The 18,295-nt window shown below is 35.8% G+C and overlaps 1 protein-coding gene across 2 annotated transcripts in view; it reads left to right on the top strand.

The window, feature by feature from the left end:
* The window catches only part of Il1rapl2 (interleukin 1 receptor accessory protein like 2), a 1,196,146-nt gene that overhangs the window by 325,457 nt on the left and 852,394 nt on the right, over window positions 1-18,295 (top strand). The window contains exons 1-2 of one of the 2 annotated variants that reach the window (XM_076562815.1): window positions 13,790-14,208; window positions 15,410-15,526. The exons of the other annotated variant lie outside the window; for it this stretch is intronic. Coding sequence (XP_076418930.1) covers window positions 15,490-15,526 — 37 coding nt within the window. The 5' untranslated portion in view covers window positions 13,790-14,208; window positions 15,410-15,489. Of the gene's footprint in view, window positions 1-13,789; window positions 14,209-15,409; window positions 15,527-18,295 lie in introns of those variants that run through there. 2 annotated transcript variants of the gene reach the window in all.

The raw sequence follows: 18,295 nt of genomic DNA, 5'->3' as shown, positions 1-18,295 counted from the left end.
TGCCTCATCCAGCCTTATTATGAGGGTTTATGCAACTTGTTGTGCTGTGTTCAGTTGATATTCCTGGGAGGCCTGCTCTTTTCTGAAGGGAAATAGAGGAAGAGTGGCTCTGGGGGAGAGGGAGGCATGGGGGGGTGGCTAGGAAGCAGGGAGAGAGAGAAGGCTGCAGTCAGCATGTATTGTATGAGAGAAGAATAAATTTTTAAAAGATATTAAAGAAAAAAAAACAGGAACAGCAGTTTGGAAGGTGTTTGAGTGTTTTATTACCTAATAAATAACATAGTACCCTTCTTCCCTGCATGGGTTCTAAACCAATTGAGAAATAAAACAAAGTGAACTAGAGATGGACATGATAGACTTAATGTGGAGGAGGTGGATGTGGAAGTGGTAGCTGTGGGTAAGAACAAAATAGAAGTTCCCATACTCTATACTTCAGACTGAAACTTGTAACAGCACAGTCAAGGGGAATTTCCATGTGTAAACAAATAAAACCCATGCAGATCATTGCCGCCCACTTATCTCTGCAAACTCCTTTCTACCAAGGATGTAAAAGTACCTCCTCTTCCCCATTGAGGAATGGTCATTTGATCACCCAAGGATGTCTGTAAAAGCATTTTCTTTGTGTGGAAATGTTGGAGAGGGAGATACTCATCCCCGTTTATTATAGTGTCCTGGAGAATAAGATGTTTCACTGTCCTATCTGCTTCATAACATAGGAGCTTGAATTCAATTCTCTTTCTATTATTTTTCACCTTAAAAACATCCAGTTACTGATTATAGAACTAAATCCTGAGAATAACTTAAGAAATTCTTCTCCAGCTGCAGTAATCCTATACTCTGCAAAATTATTTCATGTCTGGAATAGATTAACTGTCAAGAAATGTTAGGGGCACATTTGTTAATTCACAAAGCCCTTTTCCAGGTTGTAAACAGCAATTGTCTTTTACTTCCTGGCTCAGCCAATCAGAGACAATTTTCAGGGACTAAGACATAATCATTGTATTTATGATCAAAATGATGTTAGTCTAAAGAGTATTCCCTGGACATCTTTGATCTCTTAGAAGTTTAGCTGTACCATGGTAAACGAGTATGCATAGTTCATATTTTGAGTTGAATAACTTCAACTAATTCTAACTATGGAACTGGAAATGATTATTTTCTTTCTCGGGTGGCAGGACTTGTTTAATATGAAGATATTCATTCATGCAGAGTATATGGCTACCTTTAGCTTTTGGGCTCCTAAAGTCATACACTTGAGGGAAGCTTGATGTAAAGCAGTCATTTAGAACTCTTTATCATGGGGCAGAGGGGATGTAAGCTAAGCAATGGGTTACATTCTTTGAATTCTGCATGTTGTCCAGTTAACTGACTTTTATTTAGCCTCCAGGCTATGTTATAAAGAACTTTAGGAATCCCTTGTTGTGTTTTCCTTTTTCTTTCAGTTTTATAGATTGATCAATTAACTTCAGAGGCCAAGCAGAAAAAGATTCCCCTCAGGCTAAAGTTAGTCCTCATTCAGAAACAATTACTAAGTCTCATGTTCTTTGCTCCTGAGCTCTGAAAACTTCAAGGGGCCTCACTATGTTTCTGGAACATGTCCTAAGACAGCAATGGATGAGGAATGTGAGAGTAACTGCTTCAAGCTGAAGAAAAGTACACACCAATAACACTGAGGGTGGAATATTTGGGCACTTATTTGGAGTCCCTTCTGAATATTCACTGTGTTTGATTCAGAACATGTACTAGCAAGTCATTATATGAACAGTCTGTCTATTATTTATAATGCTGTCCTTTTATGAACAGTTGAATGAATGAATGAGTGAATGAATGAATGAGGATTCAAATATTAGCTATGCAAATCAAAACTTACTTCGGCCTTATGATTCAGAGGGTGTGTAAATGAATCCTTGGAACAGTTTTACAACTTTGGAGTCACAACTCCTTAAAGAGTTATACAATAAGTTCAGTAGGTTCACAACCAGCATTTTACAACAACTGAATGGGAGAAAATGAAAGATATTGTATGTAGTACACTGTACATAGGAAGGCTTATTCCTGCTTTGCAAATTTCTTTATCTTGGCTGTGTATATAAGTATATACTTGAGATGACATAATATGACTCATGGTCAAAAATAATTTACAGTTAGTAGACTATGGCTCATGAATCAATCACAGTTGGCATATCACATCTTTTTGTAGGTAATGTTTTATTGAAATGTATCTCAGCTCATTCATTCACATATTGTCCTGTGCTTCTTTTTCAATGCTTTTGTACAAGTGTGTAGTTGCCTCAAAAAACTTAGAATTTACAAAGCCTAAAATATTTACTCCTTTACTCTACCAGAAAAGTGAGTGTCACTGGACACCTTTATGCATAGTGAACATGCTTTAGGTCATTTAGGTTTTTGTTTTGTTAAGCAAGTATAAAATTCCACTGAAGTTGGAATACCATTTATCTTACATATCATGCATATTTGAATTTAAAACAATTATCAGCAATGTTTGAAAGCTTACCTGAAATTCTTTTTTATCCTCATTAGTTATTGTAGCTGAAGTATTTCTCTCCAGGTCCTGCCAAGCCCACGCAGTCCCAAAGCTCACTTATAAAATAATCAATCAGCTTATATTACTTATAAACTGTATGGCTGTGGCAGGCTTCTTGCTATCTGTTCTTATATCTTAAATTAACCCATTTCTATTTATCTATAAGTTGCCATGTGGCTCGTGGCTTACCGGTATCTTAACATCTGCTTCTCATCTTGGAGGCTGACAGCATCTCCCTCCCTCAGCCTTCTACTTCTCAGAATTCTCCTCTCTCTTTGTCCCGCCTATACTTCCTGCCTGTCTACTGGCCAATCACCATTTTATTTATCAATCAATCATAGCAACATATGTCCACAGCATACAGGACATCCCACAGCAAGTTATATCCTTTCAAATTTGATCTCTCCGTACCTATGCTCTCTTTACACAACATGACCACATTCTCAAGTAGTCAATTGACACTGTCTATTCTAGTATGTTGTAATGGATCTTCACCCACAGCAAACTTTACAACCACAGCCCATTAAACATTTTAGAAGCCACTGTGTATAATGTAAATATTTTAGATGTGTTTTGAAGATTTTGTGGTTCTGAAATCTAAAAGCACTTATGCAAATGTGATTGAAGGAGGTGGAGTTATAACTCAATGGTACTTAGAATGCAAGTGGCCATAAGTTCAAGTCCCAGTACCAGCAAAATTAGAAAGTTCATTTAGAGTTTGAGAATGGAAAAATTCAATAGAGGAGGAATACAGACAAGAAGAGAGTTTTGTGCAAGAAGTAGTAAAGCAATATATGTAACACCAACTGATTCTTTTTCCCCCCTCAGATCTTAACTATTAGACTTACTTAGCAGAAACAAAGAATTCTTCAAATCCTCATTAATATTCATTTAAGCCATCCTACTTGAACTTATATACAAGAGCTACAGTGAATGATGGAAACTATGGCAATGTACATTGGTAGAGGACAGAAGGTTAGTAATGCACATACAGTGAATAAAAGGATCTTGTGAATCAAGCTGAGGAAAGCCTGCCCTTTGTCGTATAGGAAATGGGAAGTCCTGAGAGGCTTATCATGAGAGCCAGAAACATTCTTTGAAGGTTGACTAATGGGTTGGACAGGGTCAAGTGTAAAAGAAGGAAGACCAGGTAGAAGGTAATGTTAGAATCTAGTTGAAAAATAATAAAGGGCTACAGTGAGTACAATGAGCCTGTGAACCAATCCATGATTATTGATATGAAATATATTTAGGAAGTAGAACCATAATATTTGTAGAGACTGATAAAAGATTAAACTGGAAGTTAAGTGGAGATCTCTGATGGAGAGCTTTTTATACCCACGTTAAAGAATTCAATCCTTATCATTAAAGGAACGAAGGAACCAATGATGGGAAAAATATCACTCATCTGCAGTATTAATAATGGATTAAAGAGAGGCAAGCCCAGAGGTGAAGAGATCCATTAAGAGACTATTTCCAGGAGACCTAGTTAGAAAGTGATTTTAGGAAGACTCTGGGTATCTTAAGCGCATTAAGATCCTGCTCTTTTCTCTGGGACACAAGTGGAATAATCCAGTTGCAAGAGTGAACAGTTCTGCTGTGCTGCAAGACTGGAAAGTTAGCCTAGAATATTAGTGTGGATGGCTGTCCTGTTTCCCTAGGCAAAGCTCTGAAATTCTTTTATTTTTTTTTTATTTATTTTTTTTTGGTTTTTCGAGACAGGGTTTCTCTGTGTAGCTTTGCGCCTTCCTGGAGCTCACTTGGTAGCCCAGGCTGGCCTCGAACGCACAGAGATCCGCCTGGCTCTGCCTCCCGAGTGCTGGGATTAAAGGCGTGCGCCACCACCGCCCGGCAAAGCTCTGAAATTCTATGTGTTCATTTGTTCCTAGACATACTAACACTTCTGCTGTGATAAGTTATTCTTTTTAGAGAAATTAGTTAACCCTTTCCTTCCTTTCATTGTTGTTTGAAGTCTAGTATCAAGGATATTTGCAATGGCAGCAACTAAATAGGAAGAAAGATCTTGATAGCTTGTCCCTAGTGAGGTACCTGCCATTGTAACCTAATCTTACACGTATAATTATTGTTTATTCTCACATGTATAATTGTTGTTTATTTGATCACTAAAGAAACATTGGTACTCCTGTCGTGGCAGTAGAAATTTGAATAAATCCAACATCTCCTGTGATGCTAGTCTCTTGCAATTAGTCTTTCTAAGGGGAAGAGATTATAGTGATCTGTGAGTTACACTGCTAATTAATTTTTATACAAATCAATTTTATTTTGCCAAATACAAAAGTCTACCTTGCAGGGCTAGTGAGTACTACATGGATCCTTGGCTTTAAAAATAGTTTCCAGTTAAATAAGGATTCTAATCTTTCTCACAAAGGACAGAAAATGCCCTAGAGTCAAACATTTTCTTACCATTCTGCTTTAACATTGATGTTTTAAGGTTCTTTGAATGATCTTTTCTTTCTTTCTAAATATATGCTTAACTTAGTCACTTCCTTTAGTATAAAATACTAATTGGTATAGAGAATAATGTAAACTTTCCTAGGTCTCCATTGTAATGGTCAGGCAAATTATTTTAAGGGATCTTTTTAAAAATTCAAATCCCTATATATTTTAATAGGAGAAATATCTTGCATATCTTTAGTGTCCCTCAATCACAGCTCTACGAGATACCTATAAATACATTCTATTTTACATTTTTAGCTTTAATTTTAATTGACAAGTGATAATTTCATACAGTTGGGGGCAAAGTATAATGTTTTGAATTATTTGAACAATGTGGAATGATTAAATTAGGGTAATTAATATGTCCATCACCTCATACATTTTTGGTGAGGTACTGTTTTGAAATGTGAATGATATTGTTATTAACTATGACCACTCTGCTATTGTAAATAGGATTTTTTTTTTTTGTTTCTCGAGACAGGGTTTCTCTGTGTAGCTTTGTGTCTTTCCTGGATCTCACTCTGTAGACCAGGCTGGCCTCAAACTCACAGAGATCCGCTTGACTCTGCCTCCCAAGTGCTGGGATTAAAGGTGTGTAAATAGGTTTTGTAAATAGGTTTTAATAGCATTCTTTCCTTAAAAATATTTTTCTAGTGGTGAGTATAAGAATAGTGACTATTTATTGAGTTCTTATAATATACTTGGCACTGGGCTAGTCACTTCAATGTATATTGTCTCATTTCAACCTTACAACTATGTGAAGAGGATTATTTAAAATGTTAGCTTTATTTAAAAAGGTAGAAAAATTATTCTTATTTATATTGTGAAGAAATATAGTGGGAGGGGTCCCTAAATTACCTTGGATTATGGCCTTCTATTTAACTATGAACAGTAATAATGACTAACATGTATGAATGCTTGCTTTTTGCCAGCACTATTTTATCTGGATACTTGCAATGCATATACTCCCAAAGCTTACACCTGGGAACTGAGTCTGGAGAATTAAGTAACTAGTCAAAGCCACAGCATTCCTTGGACGACTGCAATCCATGTGTGGTTTTAACAGATTCTAATCCGTGTTCTCAATGGCTACCTCTGTTTGCCTGCATCTGCCATATCTGTTTTCAGAATACCACAGATTGAGTAATGTATAGGGACAAAGAGTGTATCTGACTTATAGTTATAAAAACTAAGAAGTTTAAGGTCAGGCAGCCATATCTGGAGAAGGCCTGATTTCAGATGTGGACTCCCTGTAGAGTCCCATGACTGTTCAGGAAATAACACAGAATGAAGACCTTCATGGTTTAAGGAGCTACCACAATGGCCTTAACTGAATTAGGTTGTAACATCTCCACCTCCAAATACTATAGTTGCTATAAACTCTTACCCTCTCACTACCTCATGAATGGGATGAAATATCAGCATGAGCTTTAGTGGAGTCATTCAAAACTATAGCACAATTGAAAATTCCTTCCCATTCTATTCTCTATACTTTGGAATTTAATTTTCTACTGTTGGGGGAAATCATCAGGATAGCATATTTTGATCTGTGATTTTTGTCTTGATATAGTGTCTAATTGGTTCTACTGGAACTCTTAGATCCTATCCTTCTAAGACAGAAAAATTGCCCTCAGGAAATCTTAAATCTTTTTGTTTCTTAATTTTATCATTTCTAAATTATATATTGTGAGTAAGGAAGCACACTGTCTGCCTTATGGTACACTCTCTCTCCCTATGTATAAATGACAGCAATTCAGAGTTCCAAGTTCTTGATCAAGATTGTATATCTAGTCATGTTGTAAACTTGTTTTGAGAATTTGAGAGGCATTTTCACATTTTTTAAACATGGAGAGAAAAAAAATCAACCTAAATATTCATATAAGTTCCTAAATATTCATAATGGAAATAAGTGTGGTTTAAAGATGTTTTAGAGTTTAAAAAGATTCCCTGAGAGAGGAGGTTTATTCATAATTATCTCAATAAGTCAGACCAATTTATCCAAGGTACAGTTTGCTTAAAAACATACCATGCTTAAGTTTGTACTAAAAGAAAAAAAAATCTTTTATAATGAAGCTGCCTTGTTACAAAGATTTGAACATGTAGAAAATAAGCTGTAGTTAGCATTTCCATTTATCCAAATAGCTTATTTTCAACTCTAGGGCACAAAAGTAGAAGTTAACAACCAGGTACCAAAGGTTAATCTTTTTATTCTCAATTTCTACATCTACGAAATAGAGGGATAGTCTGGTCGACATTGCATCTCTTCCAACTCTGACATTGTTTATCTTTACTATGAGTAAGGTGGCTCTGAATAGCCTTCTTATTATTTAAAAATTTTAACTAATTCCAGCCCCGTTATTATCCTGAGTTTTACTAATTCAAATGTGCCTAATTCAAAACTCCTCTGTGTAAGAAGGGAGTTTTTTTGTAAGTAATAAACTCCTAAAGATCTTGGAAGGACTTCAAATGAGACACACAAAGAGGTAATTAGAATACAAACATAAAATAAGAGAAACCTTAGACATCTCAGACATAAATGCAATAGTGATATAGATCATTCTTACTCTCCCTGTTAAAGCAGATCATACATGAGAACTTCCTGACTCATGACAATTAACATCTTGATATTAACATCTTTAAGTTATTTAATAATATTCTTTGGAAATCAAATTTGCAATTTCAATTAAATAACAAATTCATTAAGGTCAAAGATCATTGTTTGCTTTGTTTTGTCTTCCCAGTAGAATGTTTATCATTCTAAAGCACTCATGATGCATGTTTGGATCATTCTTAAACTTTACCTGTTGTTGAGAAGTCCTACATAACTTAGTGGTATATGCAATTCTGACCCAGATGGTAGATATAGCAGAAAGAATAAACTATGCTGCTACAAATGAACAAAATGCTTAATAATATGAGAGAGAGAGAGAGAGAGAGAGAGAGAGAGAGAGAGAGAGAGAGAGAGAGAGAGAGAGAGACTTGAAAGTACAAAAAGCCCATTATTAAGAGATGTTGGTAATGAGAGTAGTAACTAAAGTTGTGGGTGATTGTTGAAGCTTCCCAAAGTGTAAAGAACCTGGACTCCAAAATATACTTTTACTTTTTTAAGATATTGAAATCTAATGCACTACAAGTCAGAAGCATGGATAGGTTCAAGCTTTCTGAGACCTAGAACTTAATTTCAATATTTTCCTTTACTAAAACACATTTTCAGTTTTACTAAAGGCAGGACATGTCTAGAGTCACAGAAAAAGCCTGTGGGAATGAATTTCTGAACCTTTAGCTTTGCCAGTTCCATGGTAAACATGCCTTGGACATTGCCAGCTTGGTAAAAGGCAAGGAGCTATACTTTAGTTCCATATATGAAGTCCAAAACTACAAATTGCATAACTTTTAAAAAGTCTCCACTGGTTGGATTGTGGTACTAAAGATAATTCACTACTTAATCCACCCTGGAGCTCTGTAACACTACAGCCAATAAAGAGATATAAATACTAGTTTGGAACTACTGAGTCTAAGAACCGAAACAGAGACAGCTCTGACAACAACTTCCAACAACATGTTAATGCCCACATACTATTCAAATCTTCTACAGGAAGTATGCTCACATATTCAAAGAGGATGAAATCTTACATAAAATTTATAAAACATATGAGAAACTTCAACACTAAGAAAGCTACTCCACAAAACCAACAGATGGGAGAATTCATATGCAGGCAACCAAAGACAATAAAGAAATATGAAAGAAACTTCAAAGTAGTGTTAAATTTTTATGTATATGTGTATATAGACACACACCATATATATGTTTTATATATATATATGTATATATATATATATACAATTTATGGTTTATCTTATGATTTTTTCAACCTTTGATGATGCAAAGGTGATATTTTCCTTGGCTAGTGAAAGCCATCTGTTCCTCATTTGCCGTGCTGGAAAGCAACAGCATGCTTTAGCTTACAAACAGCCATATGATCACAAAGGTAAATACCTGATATATTGAAGTATCCACGCTACCAGCAGCTTTTGTATGTGGATATTCAACAGATTATATAAAATATCCAATAATTTGTTACCAGGCAGGCTTTGTGTTAGATGATTGTGCCTAACTGCAAGCTAATGTAAGTATTAGGAACATATTTAATATAGTCTCAAATAAGCTATGATGATTGGTAGACTTCATATATCAAATGCATTACCTACTCATAATGTTTTCAGGTAAGTGTGTGCTTTTCAAAACATAACCCCTTTTCAAGTCAAGGCATATTCACGTATATACATACATATGTTCATATAAAAATATATATGTTATATATAAAACAAAATACTATTTGACTTGTTAGCCTACAAAACAACATAAATTTATTTCTCATAATTCTAACAACTCAAAATCTGAAATCAAATTAGAGCCCCTTTCTGGGTCATAGAAAAAAGTCACAAGAAAATTATTTGGGGTCATTTTTCATAAGGGCATTTGTCCTGTTTATGAGGCTTCCACTCTCAGTACCTAATTACTATTTCCTCCCAAAAAGTCATTTTCAAGTACGATCACAATAGGGGGAAATATTTCAACATATGAATTTAGGAGTTATATACATTCTGCGTATTGCCGTTTTCAAATATAAATAGTATTTTGCCTCATAGAAGTAGTGGTGATTAATCTCTTTTTCAACTTGATTGGAGTCAGAAATACCTAGGGCATCAGTGAGGTACACCTTGGGGTAGGTCTATGAAGGGTTTTCCTGAGAAAATCAACTGAGGAGGGGAAGATCCACTTTGAATGTGGCCAGCACCATACCGCAGGTTGAGGCTTTGTATTAAATAAAGGGAGGGGGGTTGAGAAGAAAGCCATCTAAGTACCTATTTTCCCTACCCTCTACTCCCCAATGTGAAGATACTGTAAGCTCCTGCTGCCGTCACTTCTCAGCCATGATGGGCACTACCCCCTCAAACCATGAGTCAACATAAATCATTTCTTCTGTAATTTCCTTTTGGTCAGGTATTTGGTCACCACAGTGAAAAAGAAACCAATATAGATATTGTACTATCTTCTTATTGACTTAAACATGTTGATTAAACACAGTACTGGGAATTGAACCCAGGGCTTTATACATGCTAGGGAAGCACTCTACCACTGAGACAGATCCATAACCTGATTTCCCACTTTTATTAGGATTATTTTAAGGTTGGCTATAAATCTGTTTCATATCCTCTTCACTCTAGAATTGAGGCCATAAAGGAGCAGGCCTTGTATGAGATATTGACTGACATTTTCATTTCAGAGTGGAAAAGGGCCAAGTGATAAATTACTTAGCTCTGAAAAGTTATAGAAAGCAGCATGCATCACTCCTTTCTTCCTGTACTGGTGAATGCTAATCACTTGTGCAGATGTGATGAGGCTGGAGACAAGTACATATTATTCCTGAAGAAAAGACCAATGAATATTTCTTATGAAGGATTATAGCAACTCAAAAATATTTGATTAGCAAATGAATCTCTGTTTTGTTTATGTAAGCCTTATATGAATTTTTTATATTGTTTCCCCTATATATTTGGATACTCTACGAAAATGATTTATTGATACAGTAAATAAGGATTATAACAAATACTCTCCAGTTATCTGTACCTAAATATGTAGACATGAATGTCATTTCTTTGATTATACATTCAGTTCAAAGCCTTCCCTGGGGAAGTGGGGATCTGGGAAGAGCTGGAGAAAGGGAAAGCATAATCAGAACATATTGTATAAAATATCTACTTTTTATTTAAAAAAAGCCTTTGCAAGTAGGGGTTGTGAGGAAGCCTTTCAGTTCCAGGAACTAGAGAGGTAGAAGTATATCTTGGGAACAGAAGATGGAAGACACGTTGGAAGTAAGGAGACCCTGTCTAAAATGGTTCTTTTACAGTCTTTATCATGTCCATCTATAGATATTTAAAGTTCTGTTTTGATTCTTTATAAACGTCTCTCTTTAAAACTTAGGATGTGCACAGAGTCATGGGCAGAGAAAATGAGGTGGAACATGTTTTTCTTTCCTCATCAGGAAAATCTTACATTCAATAACCTTGCTATGAATGACAGAACAGGTTGGTTTCAATAGCAACAGTCATCCCCTAGCCACAAATCAGGTCCACTTCTTGGATTGGTTATTGATGCTGCCAGGATAGAGGAAAGTGAATAAAAGGAAAAGGCATGTTAATTTCAAGCTCCATTTAGAAATGCACTAGAAAAATCAATGGCTGGTAAATAGAAAATCGGCAAAATTGGCGGGAAGAATTTTTATATTCAAGCTCAGAAGGGTCCAGAATATAAATCTATACACTGACCAGATAATAACCAAATAAAATAATGATACTCATAGAAAGGCACCTGACAAGGCTTTTTCCTAATGTTTTAGTGTACCAACGAATGCCTGTTTATCCAATTCAGTGAACTGAGTGCCCGTCATTGGAAATTTAGAGGTTAAAATTTTAACTATAGTTTGTTACTAGGCTTTTTTTTGTAGCATCATTGATTTTAAAGGACTACAGAAGATAGACCATATAGGAGTGATTAACTGAGAACTTCATTGCTGAACGTACTTAAGAAAGCTGAATTCTAGTAAATTAAATTTAAGGAGTTCATCAGTCTTTTTAATTTTTTTTTTTTTGTTTTCTTCGGGACAGGGTTTCTCTGTGTAGCTTTGTGCCGTTCCTGGAACTCACTTGGTAGCCCAGGCTGGCCTCGAACTCACAAAAATCCACCTGCCTCTGCCTCCCGAGTGCTGGGATTAAAGGTGTGCGCCACCACCTCCCGGCCTGTTCATCAGTCTTAAAGCATAACTTTCTGTGAAGATTATAATCTGATTGTCATGAGTTCTTCAGTGTTATGTCTTATAAATATGGCACTGTTCTGAGATTGCTCTGCCCAGTTGTAAAACAAGAGATTTGCAACCCTGTGATGTAGGAGGAAATTACTTTCCTGTTCTCATCCTATGCCACTATTGGTACTAACCCAAGTTCACTTTGCTCTTTGAAGTGCACATTGATAATTTTTGCCCTCACTTTTTTTAATCTTCTGACTCCTATGGAATGTTATAACTCCAAAGCCATTATGATGCTATACTCTTCAATATTGTTGTTTAAATTGACTTGTGTTTATTAGTTTATTACTCTGTTAGGTACTGTTCAATGCTGAGAATACAAAAATATAATATTCCCTCCTATAAGATGCTCACAGTTTAGTAAGAGAGATAGTGAAGTATCTAGGCAATTAAAATACTATTGGAAAACCTGAGAAAATACCATGTCAGACACACTAAGTAGTAAGCACAAGGTCCTTTGTGAATGCTGAATTATGTTTCCCCGACCAACGAGATTGTATGTTTCTCCTGAAAATGATCCATATCTTCCACTTTGTTTCCCCATTCCCTCTAGTTCTTTGCTTTCCATGCTCTGGAACTCCTGTCTACTTGAGTGAATACGCATACATATACATACATATAAATATATACGTCTTTCTAATATATAGTATATACATATATATGTACTTCTTTCTAATCTTTTAAGATTTTTAGTCAAAAAGACCCCTGAACCGACTGTTTTTCTTCAAAATTGAATCTGTCTGCTCCTTCTCCCTTACCACCTGCACAGTCACATTATAGAAGTGTATATGATCTGGCCTCAGTTTATTTTTTTACCTGCTACAGCTTACTATATTGCCTACTATGGCATTTCCTTATTTATTTTTGTATACTGTCTAATTTCCTGCTAGACTGCATTCTCTGAAGGCATGAGTCATATATATGTTCTTCAGGCTCGAGCTAGAGTCCAATGCAGTGCAGATTACTTCATGTTAATTCAAAACATAACTGTTGAATTCATAGACAAATGCTGATAGCGCAAGTTAGCATTGAAATTCTAATTTCTGTAATTGGATGAATGCTTAATCGTTATTATTCCAAACAGAAGCCACCTCTGCCACTATCTCTGCTTTTGATGTAGGTTACGATGGCTCTACAATCTATAAACCTTGAGGTGTTGGCACTCTTGTGGCCATACGTCAGAGCCCCTGTACATTTGCAACAACAAACTAATGAGCTAATACCTTGACAAAATACATTGGTACTCTGGATGGGTTTAGCAGATGAAACAGACTTTGAGAATCACTGACATGGTTCATGTAAACACTTTATCAGATTTCTGCTTTATTAGGCATCATATGTTCATGGCCATGATAATTTTACACTGTACATTTGTTCTTATTTGTTACCTTTGAAATTCATAAAACTTTATATGTCACAAGTAAGAAAGATTGTTTTTTTCTGCTTTTAGTAGTTAATAAAGGCAAATGTTTTTTAATGTTTTTTTAAAACCATGCCAATTTTCAAACCTACATAAAAAAGTTTGATTAGTTCTAAGAGAAAGTGTGAAAAAAGTAGCAAGTTTAAAGGCCCTTGATTATTTTTACTAGAAAGGGAGTAAGAACTAGTGAATATGCATGTGTGCAAAATCAAGTTGACCTTCTATAGAATTCTTTTACTTTCCCTGCTCTTAATTCTAGATTTCTTTCTTAAGAGGTTTTGAAATCACTTTTTTGAAAAGATTAAAATCAGCATTTCTGAAGAAATTACACATGCAGCTAATCAAGGCAACTCCAAACCCATTTGGTAATCAAGTCTAAGTTAGGTTTCCAATGCCAACATCAAATGTAAGCAACACTCTTCTCACTGGCCCTGGGATAATGACCCCATTATGACACGGGAGAGCTGGCCCTGCCTCTCAGAGGAGAGCTACCCCCTCCTCCACACTTGGGGGAGGGCAGGAGAGGTAGGTGGGAGGTTTGACTTCATGGTCCCAGTTGTCTGGATTGATCAAATCAGCTACCACTCAGGTACACATTCAGGGCTTTGAGTTGACATTTCCCAACATCTAGCCCATCTGTGACCTGCCAGAGCCTGAGAAGGGACTGGTCCTATGGAATCCTTGTAGTGAGTAGCTGTTGCAGCTTTGACCTGGAAGTTCTACCCCCATTGAGGCTTCGGCAACTGTCATGTCTACAAGGCGGGGCCAAGACAGGAGCCCTTAAGACCCGAGATTCGGATGTGACAGCTCTCTTGGTTCCTGGATCCTGGACGCTAGAGGTAGATTGAGCAGAGTTTTCCAGAGAACACCGCTGGACTGTGCTACACCTTTCCTGGACCCTGTAACCTATCCTTTTACTTGTAAGTTACGCCACAAAATAAACCTCCCTTTTAACTACATGGACTTGCCTTAATACTACAACCAATAAACCCTAACCTCAGGTTCTCCATGCCTCAGGGCAACAACAGGATGTCTGAGAGAAATTTTGCTGAGGGTTAAGTATTGATGTTGTGCCAGAAGGCAGAGGCCTTGAACCTGACCAACAACATATTACACAATGAACATTTGCAAGTGAAGCTGCTTGGGCAAAAGGGTCTACTGCATAATACACTGCACCTCCCAAGGCTACTGAGACTAATGGAGATGCGGCTCAGCTGTTAAAGACTGTAGACGAAATTCTGAACAGTCTTAGTAAATAAGAAACACAGAGCCAAATACAGAGGAAATAGCCAAAGAGATCAGAGCAACAGCCACGACTAGCTTTAGCTTACCACCAGCAGCAGCTTCCCCGGAGAGAGACCTATTCCTGCTTAACCTGTACTTTTATTGCTTTCCTGTTCTGCCCTCTCATTGGCGCTAAGCCCAGTTACATGACTTCCTCATCACTGCCTGTCTATACAGACCTCCAGGTCTTTATGGTTGGTACTGGGATTAAAGGCTCCTGTTACCATATTTGGCTGTGTCCTTGACCACACGAGACTCTGCCTGCCATGTGATCGGATTAAGGGCATGGGCTACTGCTGCCTGACTTTTGTTTATGACTCACTTTGACCTCTGATCTCCAGGCAACTTTGTTTACTAACATAAAAATAAAATCACATTTCAGCACAAATAAAATATCACCATGAAAGACTAGGCTCACAACCAGATATATACATAGTACTGAATATCAGCTATTGGTAAGAATAAAGCTGTAGTATTGTGATAATAAAGTCATTAAAGTTGCAGAAAAACCACCTGTGTGTTGGTTTCCAAATGAGCCAGTCCTATAGTTAATACAAGCTTTTAAATGACATAATATAAATATGAGTGCACAAAATTATACAAAATGCTTTACTACATAGAGTAACAGGTTTTCAGTTTTAGATGTACTACTTTATTATGCTGTACATATTAAATGCTAATTACTAAATAATTATATAATCAATTGCCAGTTGAGATTTTGAAGTGTGGCATTGCTTTAAGGGTATTTATCTCTTGAGCAGTGAAAATTCATAGTCTTATTATATTATAGTTTTGCACATAAACTTAGAAAATAACACAAATGTGTTTATTTATAAGATGAGACACTGCAGAACTTACTGAAGAACAAAGATAATCAGAATAAAGACTTCTTCCATGGAAACTGATGGCACTTCCTCATGTGCATTTTCTCGCCAACATTTCCAAGAAAGTCAGGTACAAATTTGTGTCAACTAACAATTTGTTTCACTCATCATACTTCTATTTTTTATTAGAATGTATTGATTACTTGTTGGAATATTGTCGGTGTATTTTGCAGGATAAACTTAATATTTACTTTGCAATGTGAACTACACCACTAAATTCTTGCTCTAAATAAATTTCTTCTGTATACCTCAAACTACCCACTTCTGATGTAAATGCTGGCACTTGTTCAGGTCAGCATGGGGTGGGTACGTTCAAAATGTATCCAGTTGACTTGAGACTACTCTAAGAAGTTATAAGTTTAGTGACCATGAAGGGTTTTTTCTTGTAAGTTCTCATTTATATTTTCTGGGTCATAGTAACAGGCAAGAGTGTTTTTTTGGTGAGGTTTCAGGAAAGTAGAAGTTTTTAATTACAAACATTCAAAATTCAAAGGGAACTTCTCTAAGACAATCTAAGTGTGAACTGAATAGCACCAAAGGCGTGCTTTCCAGGTAACAGAAGAGAAAGGCCAGCATTGTAATCAATTAGGGTAATGTGAAAAATGTAAGAGTGTGTATGTAGAGTGGGCTGATTGCCTGGTAATCAAGCTATAGTACTCCTCATTTTTCCCCTGCTGAGTTTATGAACTCTCTTTTGCAATATTTTCCTTCTCATCTGCTAGTCTTACTTTATTTTACAGTAATTGCAGCTATCTATAAGTATGTCTGTCATTTACTCTGACAATTCCAATTGGGTTTCTCCTCAAACAGCACCTGTAACAAATCAGGGAGGAAACCCTTTGAATGGGAAGAACACAATGTTAACCCAGTAATCTGGTCAGAATCTCTCCTGGCCAACTGTACAATGAGGCTTTCATAGAACAGCTCAGCCCGAGATTAGTGCCTTTACCAACACCTATAACTCCAGAAAGCACTTCAGCTCTTCTAAGAATCAAGTAACATTTCCCAATCACTTTCATAAAAACTTAAGGTTTATACTAGAAAACCTGTACACAGCCACAACACTCTTCACTACACGCATTATTTTCCAGGAAGACCACTTTCCCCAAAATGTCTACGTGTTCCTTTCCATCATCTAAATTTACCTTTGCTAAAAAGGGACACAGAACTGCATGGCAATTTTTGCATAGGAGAAGTTAATGACTCCATTTGATTTTGTAAAATCAAAATTTGCAGTAGTTTGAATGGGTCTATGTAACTTATTGTATGAACTAGTGGAAGGAAAGTGTACTTTTAGTACAGTGTCTTACAATTAAAAAAATCATTCATAGAACTGTATTGTTTCATTTTCCCAAATTGAAAGCCCCATTAAATTGTCCATTAATAAACTTTTGGCCTCCAAGATTGAATTTATAAGTTATTAGTGAATTACACTTCACTATATTAAATGACATCAATTTCTATTTATTTGTAGTGTTTCATAAATACCCTCATCTTACTTAGTGATTATAATGTATAGTATAGTTCATCAGCTCTGAAGTTGCTTAAAATTCTCTTAAAGAAATTAACTTGAACTCATTCTACTCTCACAAGGTTCATTTTATTTAAAATAAATCTCTTGTGAAAACGAAAGGTTATCTTCTCATTTTAGCATGCCATCTTATTGATTAAGAGTAGCAAGTGCTAAAATCATAGCTATTTTAAGCTTGATGAAAAAAATATTTTAAATGGGTGAAAATGAAGATATATCTTTCTTTATTATGTTGGGGGTTTGGTGTTTTTTTGCGAATGAACATGGGAATCTTCATTTCTCTTCATTGAAACATTGCTGGATTTAATTCAGTAAAAAAGGTAGTCATTTCTCATATTTATTTGTAAATTGCATTGAATCTAGTTGCAGTCACATTAGGAAGTAATGATTTATATGCTTTCTAATTATTTATCTGCTTATATAAGCATAGTCTCATTTTAGGAATGTTATTGAATTAATGCAGTTATGCATGGAACAAAGAAAAATAATTTTCATGGATGGAACTTTGCTTTTCAGCAATCTGATCTTTTTATGCATGTCCAAACTCCATAATATAGGTATATACAGACACCAAGCTGGTAATTTATTACAGGATTTAAATAGATTCTGGAGAATGTATGGAGAATGCTTATCTACTGAAAAGTGGCTATTTGGGAGAATATAAACTCTAAGAAGCTAAAACTAAATAGTTAATGTATCTCTACTATTTCAGAATTTGAAGCAGACTATAACCTAAGGAATCACTAGTTGTTTATTCCTTTCCCTATGTGGAGATATTAGAATAAGAAGGGTAGAACAGATATGCACTCTCAGAAAAGTTCATGGAATGGACAGAAGAAGCGGGTGAGAACTCTTCTGAGGACTTTCCCCTAAATATCTTGTTAAACTGAAGCCTACACAAAGTGAGAAATAACTGGCCTTAAAAAGAGAATAGAGTAAATCTTTACTTGTTAAATGCCAGTTCTCTGAAAAGTCCAGGATTTAACACTGTAGGAAAAAATATTACACCATTTTGGAAGTTACAGTTGGTTTACAGGTGTATATGAGCTCTCTGCGGAATATTTGCTTTCTTGAAAAAAAGAAGATTTCATATTATAATTGAAAGTTATAGTTTATAAGATATAAATTTGCTCACAGAAACATGCAGATATAAAACATAAATACTAGAGAAATGCAAAAAGAATATTAAAAAACTAAGGCCCTGTTTTGGTGTATTTTTAGAGCATCGGGAAAAGAATTTGAAGGATGGAATAGATATACATTGGTGTGAGGAATGTCGTAAAAACAAATTTGATGAGGTGACTGTTT

The sequence above is a fragment of the Peromyscus maniculatus genome, chromosome X (assembly GCF_049852395.1).
Source record: "Peromyscus maniculatus bairdii isolate BWxNUB_F1_BW_parent chromosome X, HU_Pman_BW_mat_3.1, whole genome shotgun sequence".
In the NCBI taxonomy this organism is placed as follows: Eukaryota; Metazoa; Chordata; class Mammalia; order Rodentia; family Cricetidae; genus Peromyscus; species Peromyscus maniculatus.
Note: the sequence above shows the minus strand (reverse complement) of the source record. Positions and strands in the feature narration are given on the sequence as shown.